Genomic DNA, 17,739 nt, shown 5'->3' on the forward strand with positions numbered 1-17,739 from the left:
TACCAGGAGGAACTGAAATAGGGCAGAAGATCTTATTCAGATTCCTCACTCTGGAGTGAACTTTACTCTTGTTAAACTCTCATAAATGCTAGAAAACATTTTGGCTAAAGAAAATTCTGCAATTTAGTTTAGTTTTGAGTATTATATGCTTAAAGTTCTTTGCATACTTAAGTGTGACAACTCAGCAGATTGCAAGATCTAACCTATATACTGGACTTTTTAGAAAGCACTTCCACAAAGTTAATGTGCAATATTGAGGCATTTGTCTCTTGTTTTTCTGGTGTTTAGACCTCTAAATTTATCAGCCAAATTTTACTATACTGCCACTGTAGCTGTAATCTAAACAACTCTCAAAATATACTCATTAAGCAGATAGCATAATTCTTTTGGCTGGACTTACACCAAAAATGAGACATATGACCCTTAGACGCACATACAGCATTTGTATTAGCTGGGTGGGTGCGCCTTTGTATTTACTGTCACAGAAAAAATCTAGTGCATGTGTGATGTTTAATGATTTAAGGGATAAGAAGATGGAGGTGCTAGCAAAGATTTGATGTGTTAGTATCATGAAGTCAGTCAATAATTTGTCTGCTTTAAATGCATTATTCCTTGTCTTCAAGTGCAGAAGAATCACCCCCCTCAGAATAAATTGTTATTTCAATTAGAGAACACAGATAAGTAACTACAAAAATTGGAAAGCTGAAAATCTCTTTTGCTTGTTTAGAACATCCCCTATCAGTGCAAGACTCTCCTCCATAGTACGTTACCTGGTGCCTTAGAATCATACCATCATAATTCAGGTTGGAAGGGACCTTCTAGGGTTATCTAGTTCAACTACCTGCTCAAAACAGGTCTAATCAGATCAGGTTGATCAGGGCTCATCCAGGGGAGTCCTGAGCATGTCCAAAGACGGAGATGCTACAACTTCTCCGGGCAACCTGTTCCAGTCGTTGACCACCCTCAAGGTATTTTTTCCCCTTTTACCCAGAATATGGAATTTACCATGTTGCAACATGCGTCTGTTGCTTCTTGTGCTATCACCATGCACCTCTGAGAAGACGCTAGTTCCGTCTTCCAATCCTGTGCTGCAGTCAGGTAGTTGTAGGCAGCAACAAAGTCTCCTCTTAGCATTCTCTTCTCCAAGCTGAATATGCCTAGCTCACTCACCTTCTTCATGTGCATCAGGATGCCCAGCCCCTGACCATTTTGGAGGCCTTCAGACTGACTCTCCTCATACGTCAGTATTGTTCTTGTCCTGGAGGGCACCCAAAATTGGACACAGTACTCAGATGAAGTCTTATGAAAGATCACTTCCCTGGCCCTCTTGTTAATACAGCTGAACACGCCGCTGGCCACCTTTGCTGCCAAGGCACGCTGCTGACTCGGACTGAAATTGCCCTTTAGGATGCTCAGGTCCTTTTCTGCAGAGTTGCTTCCAAACAGTCCCCAGCCTGTATTGTTGCATGGGGCCATTCCTGCCCAGATGCAAGACCTTGCAATTGCTCTTGTTGGACTCCAGGAATTTTGCCTCAGCTTGTTTCTCCAGACTGTGGAGCTCCCTCTGAATAGCAGCCCTGCCATCCAGCTGAATTCAGCTTTTGAAATGCAATAAAAGAATGTAAAAGCTAGAGAGCCACGTCAGGAAAGAAGCCCTGTGCATCAGAAGCCTCTCAAGGGAAATGAGAGAACCAGATGGAGATGATAGTTTCATTTACCTCTAGACGTTACTTGTAATGGGAAGGAAACATTAAAGAAATGCTTAGCTGGCTAAGCATTCTTCTATCAGCAGTATGAAGTGGGTTTGATCTTCTGTCTCACCATCTTGAAAAAAATATTTGTGCTGATTTCTCTAAGATGCGTTGGCAGCTTGCCTTATTGATTGTTATTGGTATTGTATGATATTATATTTCTATTTGCTTTCCACAACATTTTAATTCTGTATCTGTTTTGATCTGATGACAGGACAGTTATAAGTCACAAACTAAAATGGAGTCTTTATTGTACAGTTCTGTTTCCCCCGAGGAGATGCCTGGGAACTCTCATGGACGGAAATGGGCAGTAGTCCGCAGCTGCTCTATTGAACTCATTTTGTGCTGAAATCTTCTAAGAAGAAGGAAGATTCTGCTAAGCCAGGGAGACCATCTGGATTTATCTAATTCTTCAGATTTTTTTGTTGCATAAAAAGCGTGTATTAAGACAAGCCATCCAAACAGTTGTATTGCTAATGGAACCATATTCCTAATTCTTTGGCTTTGTAGATGCCATAAATCTTTAGGGCTTTTAGGGTGTATAACCTTTCATACTTTGTCACCACATCCATTAGGATGGTGTTCCCCTTTGCAAAATACGTAACTTTGGGCTCCGCATAAACCATTTGTGGTCAGGGAATGTGGCTTCAGGACAAACTTCCAAGATAGATTAAGCAAATTAGGCCTTTGGCTGCTTTTAGGAATTCTGCAAGTTTTCACCTCTTTTAGAAATCAACCCTCTCACAGATCCAGGTATCCTTTTTACGTGAACAAATAAAAACCTTTAGAACAGTCAAATCAAGCTAAGAAAACACCCCACACAGCCTTCGCAACAGAAGATAACACAGGAGGAAACCTCTATCAGGTCCACCAAAGACTCTTACTGATTTATGTGTAGGATGTTCAGATGCTCCTGTTAATGCATGGCACTACTAAGCCACAAATTGTTCAAGGAGTGATTTTTCCAGTACATAACAAATACCTCTAATCATTAGTGATGTTAGGAATGTGCGCTCTGTAGTACAGAAAGGATGTTATTGTAGTGATATAACTGCTTCACGTGACCTGTGGCATGAACCTCTGCATCTGTTGAATGGAAGACAAAGGAATGCATATAAATTACTTTCGATTCATCTTCCCTTATGTGTTGCAGGATGTCTTGGTGACTATTACGTCTTACAAGCTGACTTAAAACAGCTTAATCTGAGATACCCCTCCACTGCCTTTGCTTTCATTGGGGTCTCTTTTTGTGTTGCTAAAAAGGTTTCAAAAGGGGAAAAATATGAAATATACTAAAATCTTCATGTTTAACATTCCCTAAATATATGAGAAGCCACCTCCTGGCAGCTGTGGCACAACCGTGGGCCAAACAAGTAAGAAAAGTGCATCAAAATTTTGCTCTCTTTAGCCTGAGCAACCAAATCTATTCTGGATTCTTCCATGATTTGGCACAAGTGGTACGATTGATATGCCTAAGGAAGGAGAGAGAACGCTCTGTATGTCTCTTTGTGACAAAAAGCCTTAATAAGCCCTGAGCATAGATGTGGACACAGGTCAGTTTTCAGCATCATAACAAGGAACAGTGCTGATAAAACAATTAGTAAACGTTCTTCAAGCAACTCTGTGTATCAGGTAAGGCTGACTCCTGAGATGCTTTTCCTGCCATTTCAGTGGAGCCAGCCCTGGACACCACTGGCCAGGAAAGCAGTATCTGTTTCACAGAGCTGTTTGGGAGAGGAAGTGGAGACCAATTTCTTCCTTAAGACACTTTTTACAGTGGAACCACTGGAGCTGGACACCACCAGGACATGGGGTTGTCTTGCAACAGCCCTTCCACAGCAGAAAGGATGAACTGTGAGGCCTCTGCTGGCAGTGGGTCTAATCTTTGGAAGCTGTGGAGTCCCAAATCCCTTCTGCTTTGTGGTGAGAGTGAGCATGAGTCAGTGGAAGGCTGAGAAGGTTTCAGTTCTTGAAGCTGAAAGAAACGTGAAATGATGTCTGCGTGGGTGCCACTCCCACCCTTCCTCTTGTCCCTCTGACCTTTCTGGGAGGAAGTAGGGCTGGGACTGTGGCTGTGGAAGCATGGACACGGCAATGTTTCATCAGCATCTGAAAATTACATTCCTTTAACCTACCACTGACAAACATGTAACAAGGCGCTCCCTTCCATGATGATGGCCTTACAAAGGTGATTCTTTGATCCTACCAGTGCTTAGGGTGCTTTTCCTCCCAAAAATATGCTTTCTTGACAACCTAGGGGAACTGATTCAGTATGGTAACAGCTACCGTAAGTCTCTGCAAATATGCCATTCTGCCTTCTTGTGATTGCAAGACTTGAAAGTTACTTTTTGGTTTTTTTAAAGCATCTATTCCCCATGGGTGAATTTAGCCTCCTAAAGCGAGCCTCTCCGATTACACACTGCATCTGTTCAAAACCTAGATGTCAAGAACTAGAACTGCGGTGGCTTGGGACATCGTAGCCAATCCTTTGCTCTTCTAGAGCTGAGTTTGCGTTTTGCGTCTGGAGATCAATGACACCAGTTTATCCCCCTCTATTGGCAGCAGCCATACTCGGGTTTCCAAGGAGTTTTGTTTTTCCAGGCAATTTGCCTCACTTAATCTCTACCTTGGGGGGGGGGGGGGGGCGGGAATAAGTGAAATATTCTTAGCCAATCCGTAAAGGAGGACAGAGGTAAAATAAATAAGAAATTTGGGGGTTGGCGCCCAGGGGCCGATTTTCGGGGCCGTTAATCCCCAGCAGGCCGCCCCGGAGGCACCGCCCGCCCTCCCCGTGCACCCCCGGAGCGCCCTAGGCGCGGTTATAGAGGGGCAGGGAGCTCCGCGCTCTGCGGGGCCGCCACCGGGACCCCGCGGCTTCCCCGGCGCCTCGGGCCGCCCTCCCGGCGGGGGCGGGGGTGCGGCAGGAAGCGGGGCAGCCCCGCAGCCGCCGGGGGCCGCGCCGCGCACCCGGAAGCGGTTGGGCCGGCTGCAGGGGGCGGTTGGCGGCGCGCGCTGGCTGGCTGGCTCGCAGGCGCGTCCCGCTGGCGGCCGCGGGGCAGAGACGCGGCCCGGCCCGGCCGCCCCGCAGCCCGCGATGCCCTCGGACTGCCGGCCGCGCTGGCCACGCCGCGGGGCATGGTGAGCCCGAGGCGGCCGCTCCCCGCGGGGACCTGGCAGGCGGCCTCGCTGCTCCGCCTCAGCCTCCTCCTGTTGCCGCTGTTGCCGAGGGGCAACTGGGCGCAGAAAGGTGGGTGCGAGAGAGGGCGGGCAGGGCGGCGGCGGGCGAGCAGCACTGCCCGGCGGCCAGGGAGAGGGGAGGCGGGCGGGCGGGGCAAACGGACCGTCCGGGGCTCTGCCGTGGGGAGAGGGAGCCCCCATCTCTGCTCCCCCCCCCCCCCAGCATGCGGCCCCACACCCCGAGCCAGCCCCCCGGCCAACAAAGGGAGAAAGAAGAGCCCCGTTCTTGGAAACGCCGTTGTCTTCTTCCCCACTCCCCCCTTGTGTGCTGCCCGCTCTGTCGGGGAGCGTGGGGGCTCCCTCAGGCGGCCCCCCCGAAGCACGGGGCGGTGATTTGCCCGGCCTGGGCCGCCCCCGAGCTCCGGCCGCGGGGCGAGCGGGAGGGCTGCCTCACCCGGGCGGGGCCTGGGGTGGCTTGGGGGCAGGAGGGCAGCCCGAAGACGGAGGGTGTGGTGGGGTTTATCCTCCCGAGCAACGTCCCGTTTCTGGGGAGGCTGCCCGAGCCGCGGGTGACCCCTGGGTTTTCCGTCCGCAGGCTCTGGGTGAAGGGGTGTGAGCCGGGAGGCGGGTAAGGGGAGATTCTGCTGGCTGTGAAAATAAACTTATACGCGCCTAAGAGTTTGTAGAAGCGTATATAGGGGTGAGAGTCTGGAATCTGATAAACAGGTTTGGGGATTTTTTGTTTGTTTATTTGTTTAGAGAAGTCGGCGAGATTTCTTCTCCTCGGGTGGAATTACGATTAGGCTTTAGCGCTTTGAAAATTCCGAGGCACGGTTTGGTCACTTCATGGCAGAAGATCAGAGGATGCCACAGTAACTGTCACTTTGATCATATGCTTGGGAGAAAGTGGTGGGAGTGGATGTTTTGACAGCATCTTGAAACTTCTGTGAATACAGGAGTTGAGAACAGAAATTTTATGGTTTCCAATGCTGCTTGCTTCTTGCACAGGTCATGCTTCGTTTCGGAAACTCAACTCTGTTTTCACCTAACTTTCTGTACATCTCAGAGAGAGATGGAAATATATTTGAATGTCACAAATGCTGTGTTTAAATGCATAAAGGGAATTGGAAATATATGCACTGTACTGTTAGGCATACATTTTAATTAATTTTTTGGATGGACAAAGGTCAGAGATGTGTCCATAAAGCAAGCTAGTAACGACTTACCTTTTCATCTTATTTCCAGTTAATTGCATTTCATTTTAAGTATGCTCCTATACGCATATGAAGCTAATGCTAATAAGCGTTTGGCGTACCCGGTTTTGTTTTAATTTTATAATGGAGGAGGAGAAGAGCCATTTGCTTTTTGAGAGGCAGTTGGGCAATTTTAACACTGAGCCTTTTGAGGGCTGCTTCTGGGTGAGGCAGGCAGCAGCAAGGTGTTAGTTCATGCTATAGGAGCATCACACTCCAAATACTTTGGCTGACATGACACTTGTCTGACCTTTTGATGAGCAGACTGAGTTTGGTATTCTAAGAGAAAATTGAAATAACTGCGGTGAGGAGGGAAGAGTCATAATCTTCATCCAGATTATTGAGTTGAATTGGCTCAGTGAGCGATCAGAGGTGTGCCAGAGGGGGTGGGACCATGCAGCAGTCCATGCGTGGACAACAGTCTTCCAGGTATGCTGTTCACTTTATCTTTCTGTACTCTGAGAAGCTGCTGAAGAGTTCCTACTCAGAATTTCAATTTACAGTGTCCCTCTAGTTAATGCTTAAAGTTTGTACGGAAGTCTCACTTTTGAGCAGGAGGGGAACCTCTTTATTGACAAGCTCCGCTTTATTTGGTAAGAAAAAGCAGAGCTTGTTTTAAGGTTGGAGTCTCTGGTGCTATTGAATACAATGCTTTTCAGTATGAGAAACTGTTGGAGCTTCTAAGAAAAGTTCTGCTTGTGAGGGATTGTTTCCTTGCCAAAATATTTTAATTTATCTTATTCCAGAGAAGGTTGGGGGGCACGTATCCTGTATCTTTAAATGCTGGCATAGTTCTTATTTGGGTAAGGAGTCCCATGCAAAAATGAAACGGCTGTCTTGCTCATGAAGGGTCTGCACAAAGCTGTTACTAAACTAGTGTATTAAGTATATGCACAGGCTTCTAAGAGAATATGTTGATTGCCAGTGGAAGTACCCAAGGCTTAGGAAATGCCACAGTTAAAGTTGCTTTTAAACTCTTTTATAAGAATACGGTAAGTGATACTGTGTAGGAACCTAGTCTCATTTGTTACATTAGGGAGGCTGATCCTCTGTTAACAAGCAACTATTCATTTTCTTTCCCACTATTTGGCAGCTCTAAGCCTCACATACTACATGGTATTTAAATCTTGTTCTGAAGATCGAGTGTTTTCATTTCTTGCATGCTTTTCTGTAGAGCACCTCACTAGTATGAGCTGATTTAAAAATAACAGTATGGTTTTGGTCAATGTGAAACTCGTTTTGAATATTGGGTCAAATGTTTGCCTCCTCCTCCCCTTCCAGAGAGCTGCAAAATGAGGAATGAAAAAGTGGAGGTACTGCTGGAGTGAATATGCTTTTCACTTAGTAGCCCACTGTATTATCTTGCAGGATTTGAGTGGGAGTTTTTTCAGTCTATCATATTGAAAATTATTCCGTGTATGTAATTCAGCATTCTTTGGTCAAGGTCTTGAACTCGAGTGTCTCACTGTCTTGGAAAATGTGAGCATTTTGTATGAGGTTGCACACCTTCAGAAACACTGAAAAAGACTCAGCAGAAAAGTACTCTGTGCTGCATTTCATACAGTCTCATGAATTGGGGACTGTCCAGCTGATGGCTGTGCAAGTCAGCTCTTGTGATTTTGAAACAATTCTGCAGTGACTCTAGCTTCTGGTTGTGAGGAAATCAATATTTGAAAAATACTTGAAGTGTTTTAGTTGTTTTTCATGTAATTACACAGGTGTGAATGAAGGCAAGCCAGCAAGCTTCCTGCTCTTTGTGGATTGCATTTTGAGAAACAGTGCTCTTACCAGATGTTCAGCTATTGACATAAATTTGGGGTGGCCTGTTTGTTAGTTAAGTTTAACCTTTTTTTGGATTTAGAAAAACATTATAAAACAGCTAAGAGAGAAATAGTAACTTAGTTTTCATCAAAACAGAAGTTGAGTAATGTCTCAGTTATTCTGAAGGTATGAAGGTTGTAGGGTCTGTGGAGCAAGAACTTCGTTATCATGCATGTAGTTTGGTAGCCATCTGTTGGCATTCCTAGTGGATACTGATTTGCATATAAAACTGGAATAAAGCCTTAAGTTAAAAATAAACTTTAGATTCTGAAGTTGATACCCAAGTGATTTAAAGCAGATTTGTTTTGCACTTCTTTAAAAAAATTAACTCTGGATGCTTGTTTTTGAATGTGATTCCCATATTTTGTTCTAAACAAATACCAATCCATAATGATGTTGTTATATACTCAAACCTCGTTGAAGAAAGTACAAGAAAGTGATTCATCACTGTAGCTTAAAAATGTTTGCTTCAGTGTAGCAGAGAAGAATGATTTTTGAATGTATGGTGCTGAGTTACCATGATCTGAAAAGCTAAGTGAGAGAACTAATGATTCTGTGTGTATTGAGCCTCATGAAACAGTTTTCCATGGCCTTGTGTTTTGTGATTGAACTGCTGTATTCCTGGATCAGTTCTGTGTTCCTAGTTCCTCTCTATGCCCTTCCCTCCCCTCTGTAGCGCTCCTGATCTCACCTCTGCTTGTCCATCCGGCAAGGCAGTTGACAACGGTGGCTTTGACTGTGGCCAGTCCAGAATTAGGCACATGCTGATCTGTCAGCCTAGGCTCTGGCTTTCTACAGGATCTGCAATAGCTCAATGGTCATTCAGATGTTGGTGGCTGAAACCAACAACTGTAGCGAGTGTTGTGACTTCCTGGCCACTCACTGTGCAGGGGTGTCTCAGCACCTTTGTCACTGAAGTTGCTGCATTTTGCTTGCAGTCTGTCTAGTTCAGAAGTTCCTTGGACAGGTGGGAAGACTAGAACTAGCTATGCGATTTTGTGAACTTTGATTCCTTAAACTTTGTTTCATACTGGGGAAATAATTGGCCGTCCCTTTTGGTCACTAGGATAACCTTCCAGTTGTGAACTTCAAGCTTGAAAGGATCTAACAGTGTTCTCCAACTACAGATTTGGAAGAGAGGTGGCTTGATTTGGGGAGAAGGAAGCAGGCAAAGAGAAGGTGGCTCTAGCTACATACCCATCAGGTGGGCAAAAGAGGGGGAGAGGGAGTCAGGAAGTAGCTTCTCCATAGACGTCCTGGAAGAGATGCTTTCATTCTGGAACAGGGGACTGACAAGGGTCCCAGCTGCCAAGGTAACCCACTGCAGGTGTCTTTTTCCTGCTGCAGAGAGCTCCTGGCATGTGAATAAAAAGCACTACCACAAAACAGTCTGCCATATGAGCAATTGTCATGGGTTGCCCTTCACACTAGTGCCATTTTCTACTCTTACTGAATTAGATCGGGTGGTGTTTCATTGCCCTTTTTATCCATTGTTCTTGGCTGGGCTCATCTGGGAGGAAGAGAGTAACAGCCAAACCCATAAGGAATTATTTTGATTAAAAAGACCCCCGGCTCTTTGGATGAGAGATTTATTATTCCTCAAATTAACATTAGAATAAGTCTTTTATGAGGGGGAGGGCAGTGCTCTATTGAACTATTTGGTTTTGCTAATAGGACAGTTTTACTTAGGAATGCAGAGTGTTTTGAAGATGCAGTTGTGCAGAAGAGGTGCTTGAGGATTCAGGGGTTGGTACTGCGCAGGCAGGAGTGCTGTGGCAAATCCCTTTCGTCCTTCTGCTAAGAAGTACGGAATAATTTTTCAAGACTGGGACAAGTTCTGCCAGGCTTATCTGACATGTCTGCTGATTCAGGTTTTCTGATGCTCTTTTTCACTTCCCAGCATTGCACCTGGAAGATAGATGTGGCGAGAAGGAGGATGAGCAGTGCTCTAGAGAATTGTGTGGAGGAATGCTGTTCCTGGGTGGGAAGTGATCTGGTATTGGAAGTATAGACCTAAAAATGGTGAAAATTCTTTGCTTTTGAAAACAAGAATCTCAGTAAAATTATTTTTCCTCCTCCAGTTACTGAGCCTCATTTGAAGTGGTTAAGTGAGTCTGGTGGGCAGAAGGTACATACATGTGTTCCGCAGAGCTATTCTTTCTGGGAGGTTGCCTCACAGTACTGATTCTGTTCAGCCAGCTTTGGGAGCCTCTTGAGGTTGTGCTAGCCTAGTCTGCTCCTCTAAAGAAAGCAGGACTCACCATTTTGTGTAAACACTCTTAGAGCTCTCATACTTGATCCCAGAATGTATTGCAATTTGCTCTGGATTTCAACAGTACAACGCACAATGGTATGATATATATAGGTCTCTGTACCTGACTATAAAAATCAAGTATCTGAGCTAGTGTTAAAAAGGTAACATAAATGTTCTTTCAGAAGCTTGTATGCTGTTACCGTGTGCATCTCAAGCCAGTGACCTTCTAGCATATTAGTGCAGTCTTTAGGAAAATTATTTTCCTACTACTGGGTGGAGATGCTCAGCTTTCAAGATTTGGATGAATGTTTTCTTATGTTATTCACATAAGAGAAAAATAATCCATCTCCTTTTCTGCAATTCTGCCACCTGCTTTATACTCTGGGAAATGATGTATTAGGTTTTTAATGTGATCACTGCTGTTCTGTATAGTTTCAGTCATCAGCTAGTTAAGTGCTGCCTTGAATGCATCAGCTTTGATAGCTCAGATAATCAGTACAAATGCAATCCTTGTTGGAATTGCTGCTCGACGTACTGGCAAATGTTTCTATACTGGTTATTTTATCCATATTTTGAAAGCTTATTTAAAATAAGCTATTGCATGTCACCCCCATCTTTGTAGCTGCACCCTGTGCTTTGGGGAAGCAGTTACAATTACCTAGAATTTGTTTTGTAGTCAAAGGATTTCTCTTTCTACCTGCATTTTCTGATAAAGAGTTGCTTTTAGATTAATTTCTTTAATCAAATATTATGGAATATCCTTGGTCCTTTTTTAAAAATAGTGGTACAGTTGAAACCATTGCCCAAGCATAGACTGTGGATTTGTTACTAAACTGAGATTAGGAGGGCTGGCGAGGGGGAGAAGTAGTAATGTTAACATAAAAGGCCATGTAGCAACTTGCATTAAAATAGGATTTTTAAAAAAATTAAAATTTTCAGTGCTGTTTTTTATACAGAGTCGTGGGTTATTGTCTGTGAAGACTCTTCATTAATGTGGTAAGACTGTGAAATACCAGATTTTGCTAAGCTTCATGCTTTGCCTTCCACTGAGGCAAACAGCTTGAACTGTGCTATTCATATTCTCTTTGAGCTTGTTGCTTTAGGTTTGAACGTTTTTAATGTTATTTGAATTAAAAATTATACTTGAAAATATGATAGTGACTTGACATTTGGACCACAGAATAGCACTGATTTTGAAAATGGCTTTTGTTTGAAGTAGTCTTTGTCTAATGTTTGAAAAAGAAAACCAACCCCAACCCTTGGATGAGGAAGAAACTCTTAACCTGGGCTGTTTCTCTTTGGGCATGTCATTTCTGCTGTTTCCCTGCATGACCACTTAGTTTCTCTCGGTGAAGAGATGTAAAAGGAGAGCATTTCTTTATGGTTACTAAACTCTTCAAAAATTCATTTAAGTCAGACTGTTCATGCCTGTTTAGCTACTGGTATCTCAGTTATTTCAATGAGTTGGATCTTGGAATTGATACACAGGCAATTCATACTGCATCTGGCATTTGGATGCTTCCTGTTGGTATTTCTGACAAAATCTGTACATTTATAGTCATCAGTTCTGTTTGGGTTAGATTCTTTTTTCTATGGAAATACAGGAATAAAAATAATTTACCATGAGTTAGCAGTCTGTAAAGCTTGGATCAGCAAACACCTGATGGGTGCTGAAGCTCAGTCATTAGTTACCCTTTAGCTTTGGTAAGACTAGTTGTACCCTGAAAATCAAGCAACATGAGTGTTTATCTTTGACAATAAGTGACAACTCATATGTATTTTGTCATGAGTTTGCAGTGAGACTGTGATTTGAGTTGGCCTTCTTAGGTATAAAACAATTGAAATACATTTACAATAACAACACAACATATAATACTGAGTGCATGAGCCATTAGAAGTGCAAGGATTCTTAGCAGCTACTGGTAATCATTTTAATAAGGTAAATCCCTTTAAAGAAGAAGGGTTCCTGGAAGCAGAATATGTGTAAATGGGGGCTGAATATGTACTTGTCAGATGTTTGCTTTCAATTTTGGCTAACATGAAGAGGATGTTTTGGCCTGTTCACTGGTCTCTGTGTGTGGTAGGTGCTCTGTATTTTGACTCAGGTAGTCATTATTTTGTTCCAATTATTTGACTGCTGATCTTAAGAACCTATGTTCTTCCAGCCTTACTGAAAGTACTAAGTTTTAAGTTTTCGAGTAAATCAACTTCTGTCCTATTAATAGAAATTCCATGCATCGTGTTTTTGAAGGGTAACACAATTAAGAAAGTTCCAGTTCTGTACCATTGTTACGATAGCATACATAGCTGTTGCATTATTAAATGTTTTTGTGTAAGCTGTTTATGTGACTAGTTAAAATTTCTCTCTCTCAAGATACCTTTAAATTAAGTCTGAAAACTTTCTGGAAAGTTAAATTTAATGCAACATCCTAAGTTCTGTATGGTTAGAATCATGGCTAGCCAAGTATAAGTAGTTGTGGAATATAAGAAATCACACTTAAAAGGGCCTTTCTAGTCTTCAATACTGTGAATCCATCTTTCTGTAAAATGACCTATAAATTAGGATTGGAAAGGTTCAAGACTTGACTCTTTTCTTTTTGAGCGGTAAAGTCTGGAGGTTTTGTTATTTGGTGGTTTGTGTTTCATTTATTATTATTTAATATTTCTTCAGTGCTTTCTTTAAGCCAAAGTTTGTCTTTCATTGGCGAGACTATTACATCAGTTTTGTTAATTGTAGTATTTAAAAAAAAAAAAGTAAAATCGGGTATTTTCAGATTTTTTTTTCTGTTATGTTTTGATATCTTTGTTTTTGTTAACTTTTTTTTATTGTTAGTAAAAGTTTTAAATAAATGTATTACTTCTTAATAGTCCTACATTCTTTATGATGCAAAAACTCAATTCAGCTCCAGCAAAATCACAGGAGACTACCTTATTAGCCATATTCCAAAGATTACGCATAATTTACGTACTGAAAAAAGAATGTAAAATCAACGGCCAGATCATCTACAGGCTTTATTAAACACTCCCCTCCCCACTTTATAACTTCCTTTGTTAAGCCCACTTCCAAACCTTCCTCCCAGATATTTGAAGAATTTTCCAAATTTACTTGGAGGGGATTTTGTCATCCAGGATTGGAGTAGTATCTGTCAGAATGATAATCGTGCCAGCTACTGATCTTTGGATCATCAGCCTTGCTGAAATCGGATGTATTGTGCATGGGGCCACATGGATTCTATTTTTTAACTTTTCTCCCCCACAGCAGTACTTCTGATAGAACCATTTCTTTAAACAGATTTAATGCTGATTTTCTTGGTTCTTTACTTGAAGTGCTGTGGGAGATAACGATTTGATGCATCCTTGAGAAGTATTATTAGTGGTGGAAAAGGGAACTTGAAAAGCTTGGTATTCTTCTGTAGATGGTTGTAAGCAGATAACTTTCCTGTCCCGATTTCAAACAAGATGATGGTGTAAAAGCTTTCCAGATTGATGCTGTCAGTCATATTGCACTAATACTGTTGGTCTTGGTCTGGCATTTAAACAAAGCTTGTAAATAAGTATTTCGGAAAATTATTCCGGATTTGCAAAAGGTTAATTATTTTTCATCCCTAAATGCCATTTTCAGCTCATATTCAGTGATCCATTTGTGGTTTTGCTAGACTTAGATTGTGCAATCCTAAGACCTCAAATGTTGCTTAACTGTGAAGAGGAAATCTTTTCAGGTCTCTTAATTGCTGTTTCTTGGAGTAGAAGTAGTAGTTTTTTCAGTGCCCAGTGCAGCTTCAGATATTGATGGAAGGGGTAGAAACACTGAACTGTTTAGCAGTTTTGTCACAGTTCTCTTTATACATCCTATTTTTGCACTTTTAGTTTTATATTGAGGTGAAACTAAAGTGGCATATTAATTAGGCATGGCAAGACCAGCAACTTGTATAGGTGCTTGGATGTAAATGTTTTTTGCGTAGAGAAACCCACAGAAATGAGGCAGGTGAAAGGTCCTCAATATCTTGAGTGGAAAGATGAATTAGGAAAGCAGTGGAAACAGGAGGTGAATTACAGTGGTGCAATTTTGCTTGGTTACTTCTCAGAGTTAGGAGGTTTTGACTCTGAAAGAATAGTTTCCTGCAGTCATCTAGCATGTACGTGGAGTATGTTGTGCACTTAACTTTCGCCAGCAAGTCCACAAAGGTTTTCATAGTTGGCAGCTATCTTTAGCAGTACATCTTTAGCAGGACTGTAGCCAGTTAAATCTGTATCTGGGCTTCAAAATGATTAAGATGTGGGGAAAAACATCTTATCTTGTTCAGTGTGGTGGAAAGAAGCCACTGGTGTTTAATTTTTCTTTTACAAATCTGTTGAGCTTTGTGAAACCAGGAAGCCCTGAACCACATTATCTGTTAATTTGTATTTCTATGCCATTGTATACAGGTGTCAAAATATGTCTCGGTATCATAAGGGTGGAAAGAGAGGTGCATTAAATTTAATGCTTTTGAACACTTGCATATGATCCAGTGGTGATCAGTTTTTATCTTTAAGTATATTTGAAAATGTCAAATAAAGCATTTTCATTACTTATCTCTTCATTTTTAAAGAGCTGTTTTCAAGATCTCCAGTTCCATAACACAAGGCATCCTTTTCCTTTTGCTGTGATGAGGTAACAGCAAAGCTGATGGGCAAGTTTAAAATTCACAGATAGTTTTTACTAGAGCTTTGCATGCTACTGACTTCCTGTATGCTCTTGCTATACTTTTGTGATAATTTTGGCACTTAGTGACTGAGGTGTGTAAATTTACTGTCATCTTCCCAGCTGATCATCTTATTACTCAGTAGTACATAATGTTTCTTTTATTGATTGCATTCGTAAAGGGTCACAAGTGTGAAGATATTCTTTTAAGGGAACATGTACAAGGCAAAATTAGGAATGAATTGCCTTTTAGAACAGATGGTGTATTTTATTTCATCATGCTAGAATGAAGCCGTGTTGTTCACAATGGGAAAACCCTAAACAGTCCCCATCGTAATTTTGAAATTGGAGTTGAAAAAGAATGCTAGAAATAAAGATGATGCTGTATGACACCTGCACAGGCAGAAAGAAACACTAGTGTAGAGATGTGGAGTGTTACTGTTTCATCAGTTGGATGACAAACTATGATATTTAAAGTCACTGTTCTTGGTGCAGCTACAGGGTGCAAATAATTGCAACTGGTTTTAGAGGTTTTCTTTTTGAAAGCATCTAGATGCCCCATTGTTCTTTGTTCAGGTACCCAAACCATCAGCTTCCTTCCTGCCGGCTTCTGTCGACTCCATGGCAGCCAAACATAATTTTTATCGCTGGCTGCTGCTGTCTCATCCTCTCCTCCCTGCCTTGCATCCTCTCCATTGTGCAGGTTCCAGTGATTGTTAGACCCCGTTTGACCTGTATCCACACCCTTACTCAGTAGAAGGCGGGTGGGGTGGTAACCTGGGTATAAAGCTGCTGTACAGCTCAACAAGGGTGCGATAAGCACCGGCAGTGGGCAGGGCAGCTGTGTTACAAAAGCCAAGATGGTACTGGTGTTTAGATCAACGTATGCTGCCGTGGATCTGCAGCGTAGGCTCTGGGGTCTCATCTATGAACTGATAATAGAAGAGAGAAAAAAATGACTTTTAGTGTTAATTTAGCGTGTGAATGACTGGTATGATTGGTGACTTTTTTGCTTCTTTGTTGACCTGTGTGAGACTTGTGACATTTCATTTGGTCCTGGTGTAGTGAAGAGTTTGAAGACCTTACAGGAGACTTGAAGCCTGTTCTGACCATGACTACTGCTTATTCTCATAGAGTTTTGCGTGACTATCTGTGTGTTATTTTTCATTTCCTTCATCAGCTGTGTAGCATCTAGAGCACTGAAGCACAACAGTGTTTATTTTTACGAAAGTGTTGGTGCAGATTGCTAAGTAAATGATATGTCTTGGGAAGTGGGCAAGCTGCATGTGCCAGACAAAAGACAACATACAACATGAGCTGTCACTATGATTCAGCACGGGCAGCAGATGAGGAAGGCTTCTGCATTATGTATCATTGAACACAGAGCCCTCTTACAGAGTCCTCATGTAAATCACTCTTCACCATAGCTAGCCTGTCTTTGTAGGCTGCTTTTGCCTGCATTCTATTTAAGCAAGTTATAGCTGTCCCTGGGGACTTACTCACGTAATTTCCCTGACATCAGTAAGCAAAAGCTCTGCAACGGTCTTACACAGCTGATCTTTCTTTTCTGTTCTTTTGAAGTAGTCAGTTTGGTTAGTACATGATAGCAGAGGAAGCAAATGTCTTACCTGCTCTGACAATTTAGTTATTTGAGATAATTTGTTTTAAAATGTTACCGTATTTTGGATGATAGATTTAACAAGGCTAAGTGTTACTCTTTTGTGTAAAATTGAGTGGCTGAAAGCTAAGACTGCATTTCCAGAGATGGTGATTGAAAAGCTGTGTGTACAGATGAAAATAATAAAGTGCTAATTATAAGTAGCTCAGCATGTGGCTAGTGTTGTAAATAAAAACAGTAACATTTTTTTGTAATGGCACCTTCAATTTTGTACTTTTGCTATAAGCCAGAACCAGACTCTGTCTTCCCCCCCTGCCCCGTTACTGAGCTGCCAACATTTTGAAAGGCGAAATGCTTATTGTGCTTTACCTTTTGTCCTGCTCCTATCCGTGTTAAACCTCAATCTATGATTTTATTACCCTTCTAAGAGTGCCCCACAGCAAGTAAAGAGACAACCAAGCGGAGACAACCGTAGTCCCACCTTTCCTTGCACTACCGAGAGCAGTTGCACAAGGAGCTGCTTCAGAGAGGTGAGCTGGCTGAAATCTAACACTGTGCTGTGGGAATGGGTAGGGGCACTGGTTTGTCTTCAGCTAGTGCAGTTCCTGAAGCCAGTGTGACTGGTCATCCCCGGGGAGGGATGGTTTCTACGTTTCTGGTTGGAATTCAAGGTTGTTTGAAATGCAAACACAGACTGGCAGCGCTGGTGAAAGCAGCAGTCGGTGGTGTTTCCCTAACTCTTACACTGGCCTATCCCACTGTCAGGGAAGGCACTGCTGCATGTGCACACTAAAATAAATTAGGGGATTGCTCTAGGTTAAAACTAACAGCTATTTTTATCTCAAGTCCCTGGTCTGGTTTAGCATGTGGCTGCAGAAGTGTTTACCTCCAGTACCAGGAAGGGTGTGAGAACAAGTGGCCAAAAGCGAGAGGCAGACAAGGCTTGCTTTTGTCTGTGGCTGCACTAATTTAAAGTGCCTTCAAGTGTTTATTGAGCTATGGCCTCACTTGTGGAAGTGTGGGGTATTTTATGTTGTGAAACATTTGTAATGGGATGAAACGCCCAAACCCATGTGTTACTGAGGCAAATAAATGGCATAAAGGTGAAGGTGGACTGTATGCTTGTTGGCTTGTTAAGAAAATTAATTCTGACAGAGGAGCAGATTCCTTCCTGAAGAACATAG

At 42.5% G+C, this 17,739-nt stretch overlaps 1 protein-coding gene across 1 annotated transcript in view; it reads left to right on the top strand.

Annotated features, from left to right (window-relative positions):
* Positions 1-4,886: 4,886 nt before the first annotated feature.
* Positions 4,887-17,739, top strand: part of DCBLD2 (discoidin, CUB and LCCL domain containing 2) — a gene marked incomplete at both ends in the record, with an annotated part of 45,304 nt that continues 32,451 nt past the window's right edge. The window contains one exon of the mRNA XM_082012630.1: positions 4,887-4,998. Within this exon, the coding sequence (XP_081868756.1) occupies positions 4,887-4,998 (112 nt within the window). The remainder of the gene's footprint in view (positions 4,999-17,739) is intronic.

This window comes from Phaethon aethereus (genome assembly GCF_964289735.1).
Source record: "Phaethon aethereus genome assembly, chromosome: 1".
Lineage (NCBI taxonomy): Eukaryota > Metazoa > Chordata > Aves > Phaethontiformes > Phaethontidae > Phaethon > Phaethon aethereus.